We start from the raw sequence: 15,083 nt of genomic DNA on the forward strand, positions 1-15,083 counted from the left end.
ACTTATTCATACATTTTTGTATCCTACTCCCAGAAGGACATAGAGAAATGTCTAGTTAGCAGCTCAGAACAATAAATTAGCTCCTGGTAAGAGATTCTTTCCCCAAACGAGCATGAATTAACCTAATCAGAAGGTGTACGTGTATATAGATGATGGAATTTAAGAGGTGTGGAGGAAATGAAAAGATTTCTTTACTTGGACACTACAAAATGCTGCATTCCCTAATGCCCAGGGGTGGTTGAACTAAGCATTTCTACTTACAAACAACCCAAATTGACTTATAAAGGTCAGGAAATGACTACTCTTTTAAAAGTATTTTTAAAACTTCAAACTACTGAGTAAATGTCGAGAATTCAAAAGATAATTCTGAAGAATTGTTATTTGTTTTGTTTTTAAGCTAGAAGACTCACCTTGGTTTTTCTGATTTTCAGTTTTGTTTGAAAAAGACTGATCTATTTCTTCAGGTTAGATGAAAGACTGTGTGTAAGTTAGAATAGAAAAACATAGATGCAGTTAAATCAAGTGTGTGACAGTAGACCAAAACATAATGGTGTCCAAGTACTCTCGTGCTACTATAACAGAAATACTATAACTAGACAGCTTTATTTTTTTTTCTTTTTTTACATTTTATTAGGGGCTCATACAACTCTTATCACAATCCACACATATACATACATCAATTGTATAAAGCACATCCGTACATTCTTTGCCCTAATCATGTTCAAAGCATTTGCTCTCCACTTAAGCCCTTTGCATCAGGTCCTCTTTTTTTTTTCCCTCCCTCCCCGCTCCCCATCCCTCACGAGCCCTTGATAATTTATAGATTGTTATTTTGTCATATCTTGCCCTATCCGGAGTCTCCCTTCTCCCCCTTCTCTGCCGTCCATCTCCCAGGGAGGAGGTCACATGTGGAGCCTTTTAATCAGTTCCCCCTTTCCAACCCACTCACCCTCACCCAGCCTCGCCCCTCACACCCCTGGTCCTGAAGGTATCGTTCACCCTGGATTCCCTGTGCCTCCAGCTCCCATATGCACCAGTGTTCAACCTCTCCCCTATCCAGTCCTGCAAGGTAGAATTCAGATCATGGTAGTTGGGGGGAGGAAGCATCCCGGATCTGGGGGAAAGCTGTGTTCTTCTTCGGTACTACATCGCACCCTGACTGACCCGTCTCCTCTCCTAAACCCCTCTGTGAGGGGATCTCCATTGGCCGACACTTGGGCCTCGGGTCTCCACTCTGCACTTTCCCCTTCATTCACTATGGTGTGTATATATATATATATTTCATCATGCAAAAAAAGAGAACATATATATAATTTTTTTGCATGATGAACTAGACAGCTTTTAAAAACAAATTTATTCTCGCACTTTAGGAAGCTAAGCCAAAAACCTACTGCCAGCCAGTTGATTTCTACTAATAGTGACCCTAGGTTTGGTTTCCAAGATTATAAATCTTCATGGGAGCAGACAGCCTCATTTTTCTCCTAAAGACTGGCTGATGGGTTTGACCTGCGGACCTTGTAGTTAGCAACCTAACACACACATAGTTGCAGTGCCACCAGAAATCCACATTCAAGGTGCCGGCTCTAGGGGAAGCCATTTTCTGTTAACTCTGAAAGATCCTTGCTTTCTTGGGAACCCGTGTTCCTTGGACGTTTATGTACCTTTGCAATAGTCTTTCCATGGGTCTAGCAGCTTCTCAGCACAGGGACCCTGGGTCCATGGAATGCGCTCTGCTTCTGTCTCTTATTTATTGGTGATAGTCAGGTGCCCCTCTAATCTCTGCTTGCTTGTTTAATCTCTTCTGTGTTTCAAAAGGTATGGATTCAAGGGATAATCTAATCCTGTAGATTATGTCATACTTCTGTTACATAATTTCCCCTAATCTTGCCTTGTTAACATCATAGAGGTTAGGATTTACAACACAGGATAATTTCATCATATCTCAAAATGGAGAATTTTATCTAATACTGAGACTCATGGCCTAGCCGTGTTCCATATATTTTGGAGGAACACAATTCACTCCATAACATGTAGGGTTATGGTGTGTAACCTGGTTAGAACATGAGAGTCCCTGTTTCCTATGAACTACCCCGTGTAGGAAGCCAGCTCTATTCACATGTCCAACTTCGGCCTCTTTGGTGTGTAGGAGGCCCCAGACTCCAGATTCTCTCTCTGTTCTTCTAGTGTAGTGTTTTCATTGCTTCCTGATCAAGGTGGAACTGCTGGTTTTATGCTAAAGTTGGTCTCTGAGTTTCAGGATATGTATGTGAAAGGAAGGATTTGCTGGTGAATGGCTGCTGTAACATCAACGTCCCTAGCACAAAGCAATATTGCTGCAATGGCTGCTTGTCTAATGGCTGCTGCAGCGCCTATGAGTACTGTGTCTCCTGCTGCCTGCAGCCCAACAAGGTATGTTGAATTGTCCTCATCGAGCATCCCCCATTCCCGTCTGCCTTTACTTTATGGTAAGCATTGGTCTCTTCATGTGAGAATCTTTGGAAAATAGAACCAGGAATGGAGCGTTGTAGGGATCAGAAATTGCTAGCACGAACTACCTTTGCCTACAAGTATAAGAGGTGGTACCATGCCCAGTGTCTGCAGTGGCCCTTTTGCAGAGTGTACCATTGTATTGCTATTCGGATTCTGATGAATAAGACACTCTCCCCAATCAACATTCTCTTAGTAAGGAAGAGGTATCCAAGGTTACCTTGTGCTGGCTTTATCTGGAATTTATTACTATTACAAACTTTTGTTTCCATAGCAACTTCTTCTGGAGCGCTTCCTTAACCGGGCAGCCGTGGCATTCCAGAACCTCTTCATGGCAGTTGAAGATCACTTTGAATTGTGTTTGGCTAAATGCAGAACCTCATCCCAGGTCAGAGGCTGCGATTTCTCTCACTTGGGGGTGGGCAGGTGAGAGGGGCGAGAAAAGGAGCATTGGGCATTATATGCTTCATGGAGCCATGCTTCAGTGCTTCAAGCATTGTTTGGTTTTGCTTGGGGTAATGATAGGATTTAGAATGACAAAGTGACATTTGTACAAGGGAAGAAAAGCGTATAGTTAATCAAAGTCTAATCTACTTGTATCTCTCCTATCTGAATTGCATGTCTGCGCTTTAAGTGGGAGCTTAAAATGATTTTTGAATGAGTGATGTACTAATAGTCCAACTCTTGAGAGAAGTTCTCTCCTCCCTGTCTGAAATTTGACTAAGGCTCTGCGGCAACCACTTGTTTAGAGTAAGTAGTAATTTCTTCTAGGGCAGAGTTGTGATTTATTTCAGATCTAAAAGGTGAGTGTTTAAAAATACACGAATAAATCTGTAGGTTGTCAAGCTCTCGGTACTTATTTGCATGCTGTCATTAACTGCTTTCCTCCTTGGGCATCGCATATTGCACCTGCTGCTGCCATCGTCTGAAAGTCTCTTGCCTTTCCATCGCTCCCTCTCTGCATTCTCCGCTCCCGCTTTTGTGGCTGGGCGCATGTCTTAGTTCTCTCTTTGTGTAGTCCCAGACATGTTCATTACACATGCACACGTCTCCTGGCTTCTCCTCATGGTGCACCCAGATTGTTCTGCCTTCATCTGTGATAGCAGAGTCATTCTCCGGAGCTCTTGTACATTTGGTCAGATTTCTGTGTTCTAACTTTTGATTTTAGTTCTCTTTTATGTCTGCCTTGCTCTGCGTGCATTGGGCATCACTGGGTGAATGTTTCTGGGATTATAACGAGCATGTGAAAACAGTAAGAAATTCCTGATAGTCTTGTTTTGCTTGAAGAGCTTTCCACTTGAATGGGCTCTAAAGGAAATGTTAAAGAATGCTAAACACATGACTCATTTTGATTCAGTCTTAAATGTGAGAAATGTTAGAAAAGGTGAAGGTTTTTCTTTTGTTATCCTTAACTGATAAAACCCAGGAGTTCCAGTCTGTAGTGAACTAAGCTTTTTGACTTGGTCTTTATTGTAAAGTGTTATTTCCCAATTGCCATTCAAGTTTTATTGATAACTAAAACCAGACCCACTACCGTCCAGTATATTCCGAATTATAGTGACCCTAAATAGGGTTCCCAAAGCTTTGCAATTCCTTACAGGAGCAAACAGCCTCATCTTTCTCCTGCAGATCACCTAATAGGTTTGAACTGCCAACCTTGGAATTAGCAGTGCAATGTTACCCAACACCACCACGACGGCTATGTCTTCCTCCCAAAGAAGAGTTGGCTGTGCATTGCCTGAAGTGGATTAATATTTACAATTTATTTGTTTAACTTAATTAATGAACTCTAGACTGGCCCAAAACTCAACTTGCTTGTATGAAAAAAAAATTACTCAAAAAGTAGCCATCAGGGTTGATTGTCTGCATTAAACACTCTTGCACTGCGCTGAGCCAAACTAGGCTTGAGTGGTCACGTGGGGGGTGTGGTTCAGGTGCCAAAGTTTTAGGTGCATAAAACTTCATGAAAGCAACTGCAAGTGCATCTTGTACGTCTCTCTCTAGGGTCTAATACTGAATTTCTTTGACGCACGGGAGGGATTAGGCACAAAATACCCATTGACTCTTAATCTAGCTTAAAATAATGGGAGAAAAATGAGTTGTCTAGAGCCGCCGAGGTCACAGCCAGGCTGTTATAAAATCTCACTCGTGAACATAAAAAGAAATGTGCATGCTGGGATGTTATTTCCATTTTAATGTTCTTCTTTGGCAGCAGTCTCTGCTAGGCATTCCTCTTTGTTCTAGAAAGTGCCCTTTGGAGATAGGCCCAGCCAGACTCCTACAGAGTGTATCTGACAGCAGTCCTCTTTCGATTTCTACTATTCTGAAATGAAGGTGGTGTGAAGCTCTGCTCTCTCTCACGGCGGTCTTGTCTTCCCTTTTGCCAACAGAGTGTACAGCACGAGAACACCTATAGGGATCCCATAGCAAAATACTGCTATGGAGAGAGCCCTCCCGAGCTCTTCCCTGCGTGACGGGCACAGGGACGGAAAACGGGTGAGAAGGGCATGGCTGAAGCCAGACTTCAGTGTGCACACTCTCGAGCTGGAAGAGGACCGAGGCGGCGGGAGGAAATCTTGGTTCCAACACTTCCAATGGTGTTCTCTCTGGCTTCACTGGTCCCTGGGCTTTACCAACACAACGGCACCGTACAAGTTACCTGGCAGCTCCAGCTCTGCTTCCCGGACAAGACCCAGATGCAGGCCGAGCTCTCTCTCGGGGCCGCGGACGTCTGTGGATGACTCGACAGTGTACCTGCAAAGGGAAGGGGGAGTCGTGTTACCTCCATGTTGGAGCTCAAGTTTTCTCTGACACTTTGGACCAAGGCCCGCCCACTGTAAAATTATTTATTGGATTTTCTGTGGCGTTGAAGAAAGTTAAAATGTTTGGTGGAAGAAAATGCCATGCCTTTGTAGTTGAATATTTTCAAGGGAAATTTGTGGGGTTTTTTTTTTTGTTGTTGTTGTTGCATTTCTTGAGCTAAGTTATCTTCCTTTTTGCCCAGATAAAATGTCTCATTTCTTAGAACATGGATTTTCTCTCCAGGAGGTTGTTTTTACTTTAACAGCATCTGTCAGAGTGGGTCCCTGAGCACCAACATTTTGTGGCATAAAAAAATTACCTGAAAAGTTAGATACTGTTTCAGTCTCATCATGTGCAAATTCTCCATTATTGGCACCCCCTGCCCACAGGTTCTTTCCCAGTGGTGTTTGGACATACTATACACCTTTTAGAAGCCCACTTCCTGACTCACTGCCCTGGAGGATTTTGTTCTCCTTTCCTTTGCCCCTCTGATGTGTTGTTCTCATAGTGCATAACTAGCCTACACTTTAAAAAGGAAAACTCTCTTCCTAGCACAGTGCCTCAGTGGGAGCTCTGTGTGATTAAAACCGCTTAGGGGATGGCAGACTTGGGGGTTGTTGGGTGCCCTGGATCCACACACTTGAGGCATTCACTGGTCCTAAGGTCAAGATGGTGCTCCTTGAATAGAATGCAGAAGCTTTAAGAAGTTTGTGGGAAATTTCTATTATCTTTCAGTTCCATATTTTCATAAACTTTTTGAAGCCCCCTCACACTGCTGTTTGATTTTAGGAGCCACATTAACTTACACTTCTTTCTGAAAGCCGTTCACTCACCCTGGGATTGGACAAGGCCTCTTTCATATTTCTGATTGTTCACTTGGTGGATCTGGGGACAGGACTTACTTCTTACCATCTTACCCCTTTTGGGCTGCTTATTGTGTTGGGAGCAGGAGTTGCATCTAGTTTCACAATGAATTTTTAATGCTTCCCCCCCCCCCCCAGTGGCGCTTTCTCCTTTGGCCTTCCATTATGTTTTCACAGTGTATGCAGTGGTGACGCTTACCCTCCTCCCTCGTACGTTTTACACTTAAGTTTTCCACAGTACTTTACTCCCCTTAAGTAAGCCTTCTTCAGGCATTTGCTTTTCAGTGCTAGATCCCAAGAAATATTCTGTCTGCGATGTATTTTTTTGGATTCTATGCATATTAAATGGTGCTAAATCTTTGCATGTGAAAGAATTGTGGCATATCTGGGTGTTTTGGTAACTCAATTTTAGTCTTTCTTCTCTTGGTTGTTTTGGAACTTGAGCTTATTAAACAACCTAACAGCTTTAATGTGACCACATGACGTGTGGGACTGCCATACCTATCGATTGGGCCTTTCCAGCTTTGCATTTGAGTAACAGGGGGTGCATATTCAGTGCTCCATAAATCATACTCTTACCTTGTGAAAGAATTAAGCCTGCTGTGTTCCAACCCCATCGATGAGGGAGTAGAGGGGGGTGAAGTGACTTCCCAGAGCCCCCACTGAGACTTAACAAAACAAGAACTTCATCTTCGACTCTTGGTCTACCGCATCTTGCCTGTTCCAAGGCTGACTCATCTGTAAGGAACTCCCCTGAGAGCGTATATGTTTCAGTTGCCCAGGCCAAAAAAGGAGAGAAGTGACATAAATGTCCAGATTAGGTCGATAAATCCAAAGGTTATTTTCATTTGGCCATGGAGTATGTTTTTTGTACTTAGGGGTATGTTCACTGGGAAATTTGCAACACTTCTAATTACATAATGAAGCTAGAACACTGAAGGGTCCACAATACGTCTGCCTTCCCACCATGCGCTCTGCTCTCCACTCCACATTTGGTTTCTAGAAATGGGAACCTTGTCATTTTTTTGGATGCCCAATTGTAGCAAAGTGTGTCACGAGGGAGACTTCAAAATGTTTGTGGAAAAATTCCAGTCTTTTCATTCAATTTTCTCTGAACCTCTTGAAACCCAAACCCTCTCGTACATCCTTGTAGTCAGAGGGAAAAGTCAAATGAAGGGAGAAGACATCTTCAGCATAGAGAAAATGTACTAGCTATTGGATAATTTGGATTTAAGGTAATTTGATAGTCCAAAGGCTTTTCCCCTCATTCTGAATTTTTTCCTTGCTGGAGCTATAAAGATGAGATATGAGCCAAACAAGGAAAGAAAAATGAAGTATGAAAAAGACTCTAATAGCCCCCCAAACCATAGACCTACTTTGTCAGTTCCAACTGCTAGTAACTTAAACTCCTAGTGACCCTATAGCACAGAGAAAACTGCCCCATAGAATTTCCAAGACTAATCTTTATGGAAGTATACTGCCACATCTTTCTCCTGAGGAGTGGCTAGTGGGTTTGAAGCCCTGACTTTTGGCTAGCAGTTGAGCATTGAGCCTCTGTTCCAGAAAGCTCTGTGGGCTCTGATATAGCCTGTGCGAAGGAGGGTGTGCTCACCTCCCTGTCCTGGAACTTGGGGGCTGGCATTGCAGCTCTTGGAAAAGCAGGAACAAGAGTGTTTAAGAGCAGGTGCTAGGGTTTCCAGCATGTTTCCCAAAGTTGCCTCGAGGCCTCAGGAGAGGACCTCCGTGATTGTTGAGTCCTGGGAACTCGGGAAAGATTACCAGCAAAGCTCTTAACCATTGTAGAATTTGTAGATCACTTGGAAATGTATGGAGATGTTGGTTATTTGAGGTACTGTCCACAGGCAGGGTAGAATTCTATGTTATTCTTAGTAACTAGGGGTTGCTGTGTGGGGCAAACGGTTAAGGCCTTGACTACTAGCTAAGGGGTGAGCGGTTCAACACACCATGCCCCGCAACCCACAGAAACATCTTGGAAGACAGGTCTGGCAATGCAAACAAACACTGGGCGTTTATGGTCACCATGAGTGAGAATCAACTCGGCAACTAACGACCACAGTAAGCAACTAGTACTTATTATTGGTGTGGCCTCTTAACCGAGGCTCATGCCCTTCTGTGAAATGCAGGTCATGGCAGCTGCCTCTCCTGGTCCTTGTGAGAGGGCCCATTGGGGACAGGGTGTCGGCATAGGCAAGGACCTGGGTATCGAAAGGGCAGTAATCACAGCCCTTCTACTTTGATTGTTTCCACTTTAAGAGCAACTTACACTAAAACGAACAATTTCAGATTTTTCAAAAATGCGTAGTGAAAGTTCTTGATAACTTTAAATTATGCGACCTACAGAGATGCCCCAGACATGTTTCCTGTGCCCACGCGGCTGCTTCTAGGTACTTCTCTTGATGATAGTCCTAGAGTGGGCATCCTTCTGTGCTACACCAGGGCTTTTATGCTGCTCACGGTTTCTCGATGGCATTTATTGTGTTGTTGTTGAGTGTATCATCGTTGGTAACGGCCACGTGGAGTTCGGTTTCCTGGCGTTAATCCTCCACTAAAGATGTTCATGCTGCTGCCAAGTTGGGTTTACTTTTGTTTTGCTTATACTACAAAGAATGCGGTGGTGCCATTTTGCACGCATCTTTGCATATTTCCTTTTGTATATCTCGCCTCTCCCCTGAAAGTGTAAGAGAGTGTCTACTCTGCCTTCCCCTGGAGAGCCCCGAGTGGCTGTTGTACCTCTTGGCTAATGGGCCGCAGGGTTCTGATTTCTGTTTACACCGATCTGTGTTTTGACTGGCCATTTGCCTTTCCTATTTGGTGAATAGTCTCTTTGTGACCTTGGCCAATTTTCCTCTCTTTTTTTTTTTTAACTGATTGCTGCAGAGCATCCCTAAGTGAAGGAGGTCTCAAGTCCCTTCTGCTTTCTTTTCAGGTCCTGAATTACTTAGATGCAAGTAGCTTGTCTACCAAAGTCTGCTTTTCCAGTTATTCTAGGGCAGTAGTTGTGGTGGGTGGGGTGATCTTGTCCCCCATGGGACATTTAGAAATGCCTAGAGACATTTTTGTCACAACCTTGAAGGGAAGGGGTGCTACTGGCATCTATTGAAAGGGGCCAGGGATGCTGTTCAACATCCTGCAAGGTGTAGGGTGGTCCTCACACCAAGGAGTCAGCTGCTGTGGGATGTCAACAATGTCACAGAGCAGAAGCCCTGCTCCAGGGGCATATTCCTCCCTTCAGTTGAACAGAGGAGCTATCAGGGGCTGAGTGCTGACTTCATTATTTCCCTGCCCTTGCTTTCTGCAGTGCTGAAGAGCTGCTGATTAAATTACCCTGAAATTCCCACAGGACACATGTACTTCCTTGCAGGTCTCTACCAGCCCAGTGCTGCCTTCAGGTGTAGCGTGATTACTCTGCGCTAGTGTTCCAACTGCAATAACACCACCCTCCAAGTGCCAAAAGCTGGCCGTCTGCAGAACAAGCTGGATGTGGGGTGACACCCCCCCCAGCCCCCACACAGCATACACACCACCCCTGCATCCCAGGTGTGTTCTTCCCCACTGCTTCTGCAACCGCACTTGCTGGCGTGGAGCCAATTTGGGGATAGAGATAGGAAAGAGGCGTGGGCAGGTCATTACCAATTGCATGTGGAAAACTGCTAAAAAAGTAGTTTATGAGTAAAAACAAACAGAAAGCAAGCACGTTGCCGTCAAGTTGGTGCTGCATCACAGTGGCCTCGTGTATGGCAGAGGAGAACTCCATCCCACAGGGATTTAGGGTGCTGCTATCTTTATGGAAGGAGTCCTAGTAGGGCAGTGGTTAAGAATTTGAGTGTTGGTCAAGAGGTTTGCATCCCTCAGCTACTCTGAGGGAGAAAGAGATAGAAGTCCTCTTCCACTAAAATTAGGGCAGTTCTACTGGCATCTTTAACAGGGTTGCTGCGAGTAGAATCCACTCAGCAGCAGTTTGTTTGTTTTTAATCTTCATGGAAGCATATCTCCAGACCTTCTGAGGTGCCTCTGGGTGAGTTCAAATTGTCAATCAGTCGTTGGTCTAGCACAAACTGACATAAGGGAACCTATTTACCTAAGTAAGTACATACTGTTGCTGAGCCTATTGCTGTTGGATTCATTGTAACAGAGTAGAACTGCTATATTGAGTTTCCAAGACTGTAATCTTCATAGAAGCAAACTACCTCATTGTCTACGGACCAGCTGGTGGGTCTGAACCTTCAACCTCTCAGCAGCAGAGCTCTTAACCACTGTGCCACTAGGTCTCCTTTTATAAGTAAATAAACACTACACTCCTGTCAAATCGATTCCAATTCATCAATCCTCCATAGGGTTTCTGAGGCTATAAATCTTTACAAGGGTAGATAACCTGAACGTTCTCCGGAGAGTTTGATGGGTTCGAACTGCTGACTTTGCAGTTAGCAGTTAAAAGCTTATCTGGCAGCACTTCCAGGGCTATTTACACATAAGTAAGTCGTAATAATTAAGAAGTTGAGGAGAAGAGAACGGGGTGATTGGGAGGTTCTTTCCAAACACAGGTGTTTGGCTTTGGGTCTTGAGGTGCCCTGTCTTCCAGGCTCTTCCTGTGGCTGGTTTTTCTTCCTGCACCATGATGGTATGAGTGCAGTTTGGTGTAGCAGTGACTCAGTGTCATTCAGTCACGACACTGAAACAGCGCTGGTCCAGTCTGCTTTCCCATAAAGGAAGGCCAAGTGGCCCACCAGAGGTCTGCCGCCTGGCTGGTTCCCATCAGAGGCCTTGGTGTTTGAGTGTCCATGCATCCTCAGTTGTTCTCCGTTTGTACGACTATTTGTACTCTTAGCGTGCCACACGTGAGTTTTCTATAACATGGAAGTATAGTCTGATTTTGTAGCAAAAGAAACAACTTTCTGATGACAACCAATGGGCCAGACAGTCCCTTTTTCAAATACTTTAATTAAAGTTCTGTTTTATGATTTCTTAGGAAAGCACTTCCTACGGGATTAGTGGGACCAAAATGTGATTAAAAAAAAACAACTTTAGAAAAGTAAGTACTTTTCAGCGTTTTTGGTAAGGGAAATAGTTTTTTAGATTTTTGCCATTTTTAATAGGTAGATTTTTACCTGGTAAGTTTGCAATCATGATCACAAAATCAAAAGCTTCAATGTTTAAAGATACATCAATGTTACTACCGAAATTCATAATTTCAGAGTATGATGATCATGCCTCACTATTTCTAAGAAGGGGGGGTGGTGTGTGTATGTGTGTGTGTGTGTTTTCTATAAAGGTGGGTATAAGCTTTACTGGAGGATGTAGCTGATGGTAATTTGAATGGTAAATATAATAACGTTCTATATCAGCAGTTCTCAACCTGGGGGTCTTGACCTCTTTGGGGGACGAGTTGATGCACCCTTTCACAGGGGTCACCCGATTCATAACAGTAGCAAAATTACAGTTATGAAGTAGCAACGAAATTAATTTTATGGTTGGGGTCACCACAACATGAGAGTCGCGGCATTAGGAAGGTTGAGAACTAAAGTTCTATATGCTTTTCTCAGCATACAGTATGCCCATCCTTCTGTTGTGAGTGTGTGTGTGTGTGTGCGCGCGCGTGCGCGCGCGCTGCCAGGAAGTATGTGATAACATCCTGTTTCTATTGTCTAGAACCAAATTGGTATTAATGACATATAGTAAGTTTCTGAACCACTTCTGGCTTTGTTCCCATGTTCCTCCATTGTGACTAACCAAAGGCTCTATGGCGTGACCAGACTTCAGGTGCCTTGGTCCAAGGTTCTGATTCTCACAGAGCAGGTAGGCACGAGCTACCTGGGGCCGGATTCCTCCCGCCAAGGCTCTCACTCTGCTCTCTGAAGATTCCCACTATGCCTAACAACCCTTTCTGCCTCTTCCTCCTAAAATTTTAAATAGACGCCATATTCTCCACTGTTGGGACTGACTTATCTATCACTTACTGCTGCTCTGCACCTGTGAAAACAGCTGCTGTGTTTTCCATCATAAAAACAGCTGTCTTTTGATAGGGAAGCTTGGAGCTGGCTTATGGAGCTGGACCTTCATCTAGTGCTGAAGGGTATAGGTGAGCTTAGAATGAGATGTCCACAGTTCTAGTCAGGCTGTAAGGAGTCATCAGTGGAAGGTTCCCCTCACTTCTTTTAGAAATACAAAGCAGACACTTTAAAAGGTATGAATTGCAAAATAATTAAATTGTTCCAACTAAGTTGTCTTCCTACACCCCAAAGAGAACCACCCATTAGAGTGTTGATGTAAACTTTTGTCTGTTTTGTACATAAATGTGTATTTTGTATTTGTATGTAAATAAAAGCAGGCTCTTGCTGTATGTATAACTGCTAAAAGAAACAGTGCCTCCTGGAATGCTTTAATCCGGTCATAAGGAATTGTTTTGCCAAGCAGAAAATACACAATCTACCTAATTCTTCCTGCATCTCAATTTGAAGCCGATAGAGGGGAAAGCCCTGTATAGTTGCACACCAGTTTAGCTGTGGTGTCAGCAGCCGTTCTCGTTTGAAGATTGTGCACAGTGGGAGAGGAGCCTTATTGTTACTAAAAATAAAGTTATCCGTACAGAAGACAAGGCAGCCCAGTGCATCTGGGGGGTTTGACCTCCAAATTCCTGAGGGTGCTAGGAGAGCTCAAGGGAGAAACCCCACCAGAAACTGCAGCAGGCCATTCCTTTTAGGGAATCGTTGCGTGCAGGGATATGTGGATAGCTTTACTGTGTGTCTGGTGCAAGGAGACCAACCCGAAGAACCACGCCTGCTCCCATCAAGTTGATCCCCTCTCATGGCAGCCCCACTCCTTCCAGAGCTGTCTTGGCTATAGTTTTCATGGAAGCGAATCTCCAGGCCTTTCATTCACTGAATGGTTTCAAACCGCCAACCTTTAGGTTAGCAGCCGACCAAAACCTGATTACACCATCTGGCAACCTTTTTATCCAAGTTCAGGGCAGCCCACATGTCCCCCAGAGTCCATAACACTGCTCTGCCAAGGCCTGTGGCCTTCATCCCAGCTTCCAAAAGAGTACAACAAAAACACATCCGTCCAAAACCTTTGAGTTGACTGTGACTAATGGCAAACCCCATAGGAGAGGGTAGAACTGCCCCTTTGGGTTTCCAAGGCTGTGCTCTTCACTGAAGCTGACTGCCATGTTTGTTTCCTAGGGGGTCACTGGGAGGTTTGAGTCACTGACATTTTTATTTGAAGCCGATCACTTTAACCACTGTGCCACCAGAACTCCTAAGATCATGCACAGGAAAGGATATTTTAAAGTGGTCCTAAGTGATCCAGGTGACCCATCAGAGGGCAATAGGCAGTGCTAGAACCCTCTGTCCACTCTTTCTGAAGCTCCACCACATCATCTTCCCTCTTGGGACTAGTTTCTTCCGGGACGTTTCCATCTTGGCAGTGACTCCTGGAATTGGGACCCTTTCTGGCCTTTGCCTTCAAGCCACTGCCGACTTGGAAGCCAATGGAAAACAGTATTACAGGCAGCTGAGCAGTAGGCTGGGTTAATTTACTTGACACAAATAAGCTCATTGACCTGATTTAGCCATGGAAGGAACTGTGCAGTGGAGTTAAATGTGATCTTTAAAACCTTTCTTTTCACTGCAGCCTTTTCAGACCTTGAAGGACAGCAGTTGTATTAAAGGACGCTTGTGGGCGCTATTTCAAGGGAAGGGACAGGGGGGATGGAGAACTGGAAAGAAAGGAACTGGAGGAGCAGAGATGCTGACAATTGCCTTCTGTACCACTTGGTGGCACCAATTCCATAGGTTTTCTGCCTTCGGTACACGCCTTGTTAAGAGCAAGGAGCTGCCTCTTTATAAAACAATGAATCTGAGTGTCTGGCCGGAGAACCATCTGTGGTGCTGACAAATCAGAACTCCTCCCTGGGCCCTGCTTTTGTTGTGGATGGGGACTCAGAAAAGTAGCCCTTGAGAAAAGACAGAAGATGGTGGCTGATGCCACTCAAAACCCAGAGCTTAAATAAGTACCTGTAGCCCAGGGCCACCTTGTTCCTCCCTCTCTGCCATTCAGCAAGACAAAAGGTGGGCCTCAACCATTCTTGCCCAGATAGGGACAACCAACATTTCTGGATTGCTTACTGTGTACCATTCTGCACAAGCAGGAGCATGTTACAGCTGTACCATCTTCTGACATAGTGATGTTTTTATTTTATTGTGGTAGAGGATATATAACAAAACTGTCATTTTATCATTTTTAATTGTACTTTTCGCTTACATCACATTCAGCACGTGTGCCACCATCTCCACTGTGCATGTCTTAAACATTTTCATCATCCCTAAATGGAAGCTCAGTATCCACTAGGCAATAATTTCTTCTTCCTCCCTTCTCCCATTAATGCAGTGTCCCACTCTAAATTTTTCACATAAGTAAGATCATATAATATTTGTCCATTTTTGTGTCTGGCTTATTTCAGCATCAAGACTCATCCATAGCACATGTCTCTGAACTTTGTTTCTCTTTCTGACTGGATAATATTACATTGTATCATGACACTACATTTTGTCTAACCATTCCTCAGTTGATGGACATGAAATACTTTCACTTACTGACTGTTATAAATAACGTTGCTCATGACATTCATGTACAAGTCTTTGTATGAGTGTTTTGTTTTTTTTGTTCTCCTGTGTCCAGGCTTTGATTGAAAGTTTATCTGAACCCAAAGATCCTGCTGCCTCCTACCCACCCACCCATTAGGTAAATCAGTTCTGACTTAACACTTACTGATGAAGAGCAAAGAGTACTACTGTCTTCAATATGGAGGACACCTCAACATAAAGAAAAGAAGAATCCCATCACTGGACCAAAATCAAGATAATGATAAATGGAGAAAAGATAGACATTGCCAAGGGTTCATTTTACGTAGAC

General features: G+C 44.0%; 1 protein-coding gene across 3 annotated transcripts in view; it reads left to right on the forward strand.

The window, feature by feature from the left end:
• The window catches only part of SPRING1 (SREBF pathway regulator in golgi 1), a 28,933-nt gene extending 16,403 nt beyond the window's left edge, over positions 1 to 12,530 (forward strand). For 2 of the 3 annotated variants that reach the window (XM_075534856.1, XM_075534855.1), the window contains 3 exons: positions 2,258 to 2,409; positions 2,762 to 2,875; positions 4,878 to 12,530. In XM_075534856.1, coding sequence (XP_075390971.1) covers positions 2,258 to 2,409; positions 2,762 to 2,875; positions 4,878 to 4,961 — 350 coding nt within the window. In that variant the 3' untranslated portion in view covers positions 4,962 to 12,530. Of the gene's footprint in view, positions 1 to 2,251; positions 2,410 to 2,761; positions 2,876 to 4,877 lie in introns of all 3 variants that reach the window. The other variant, XM_075534854.1, reaches the window with a different exon arrangement.
• Positions 12,531 to 15,083: the final 2,553 nt, after the last annotated feature.

This window comes from Tenrec ecaudatus, chromosome 16 (assembly GCF_050624435.1).
Source record: "Tenrec ecaudatus isolate mTenEca1 chromosome 16, mTenEca1.hap1, whole genome shotgun sequence".
Classification (NCBI taxonomy): Eukaryota; Metazoa; Chordata; class Mammalia; order Afrosoricida; family Tenrecidae; genus Tenrec; species Tenrec ecaudatus.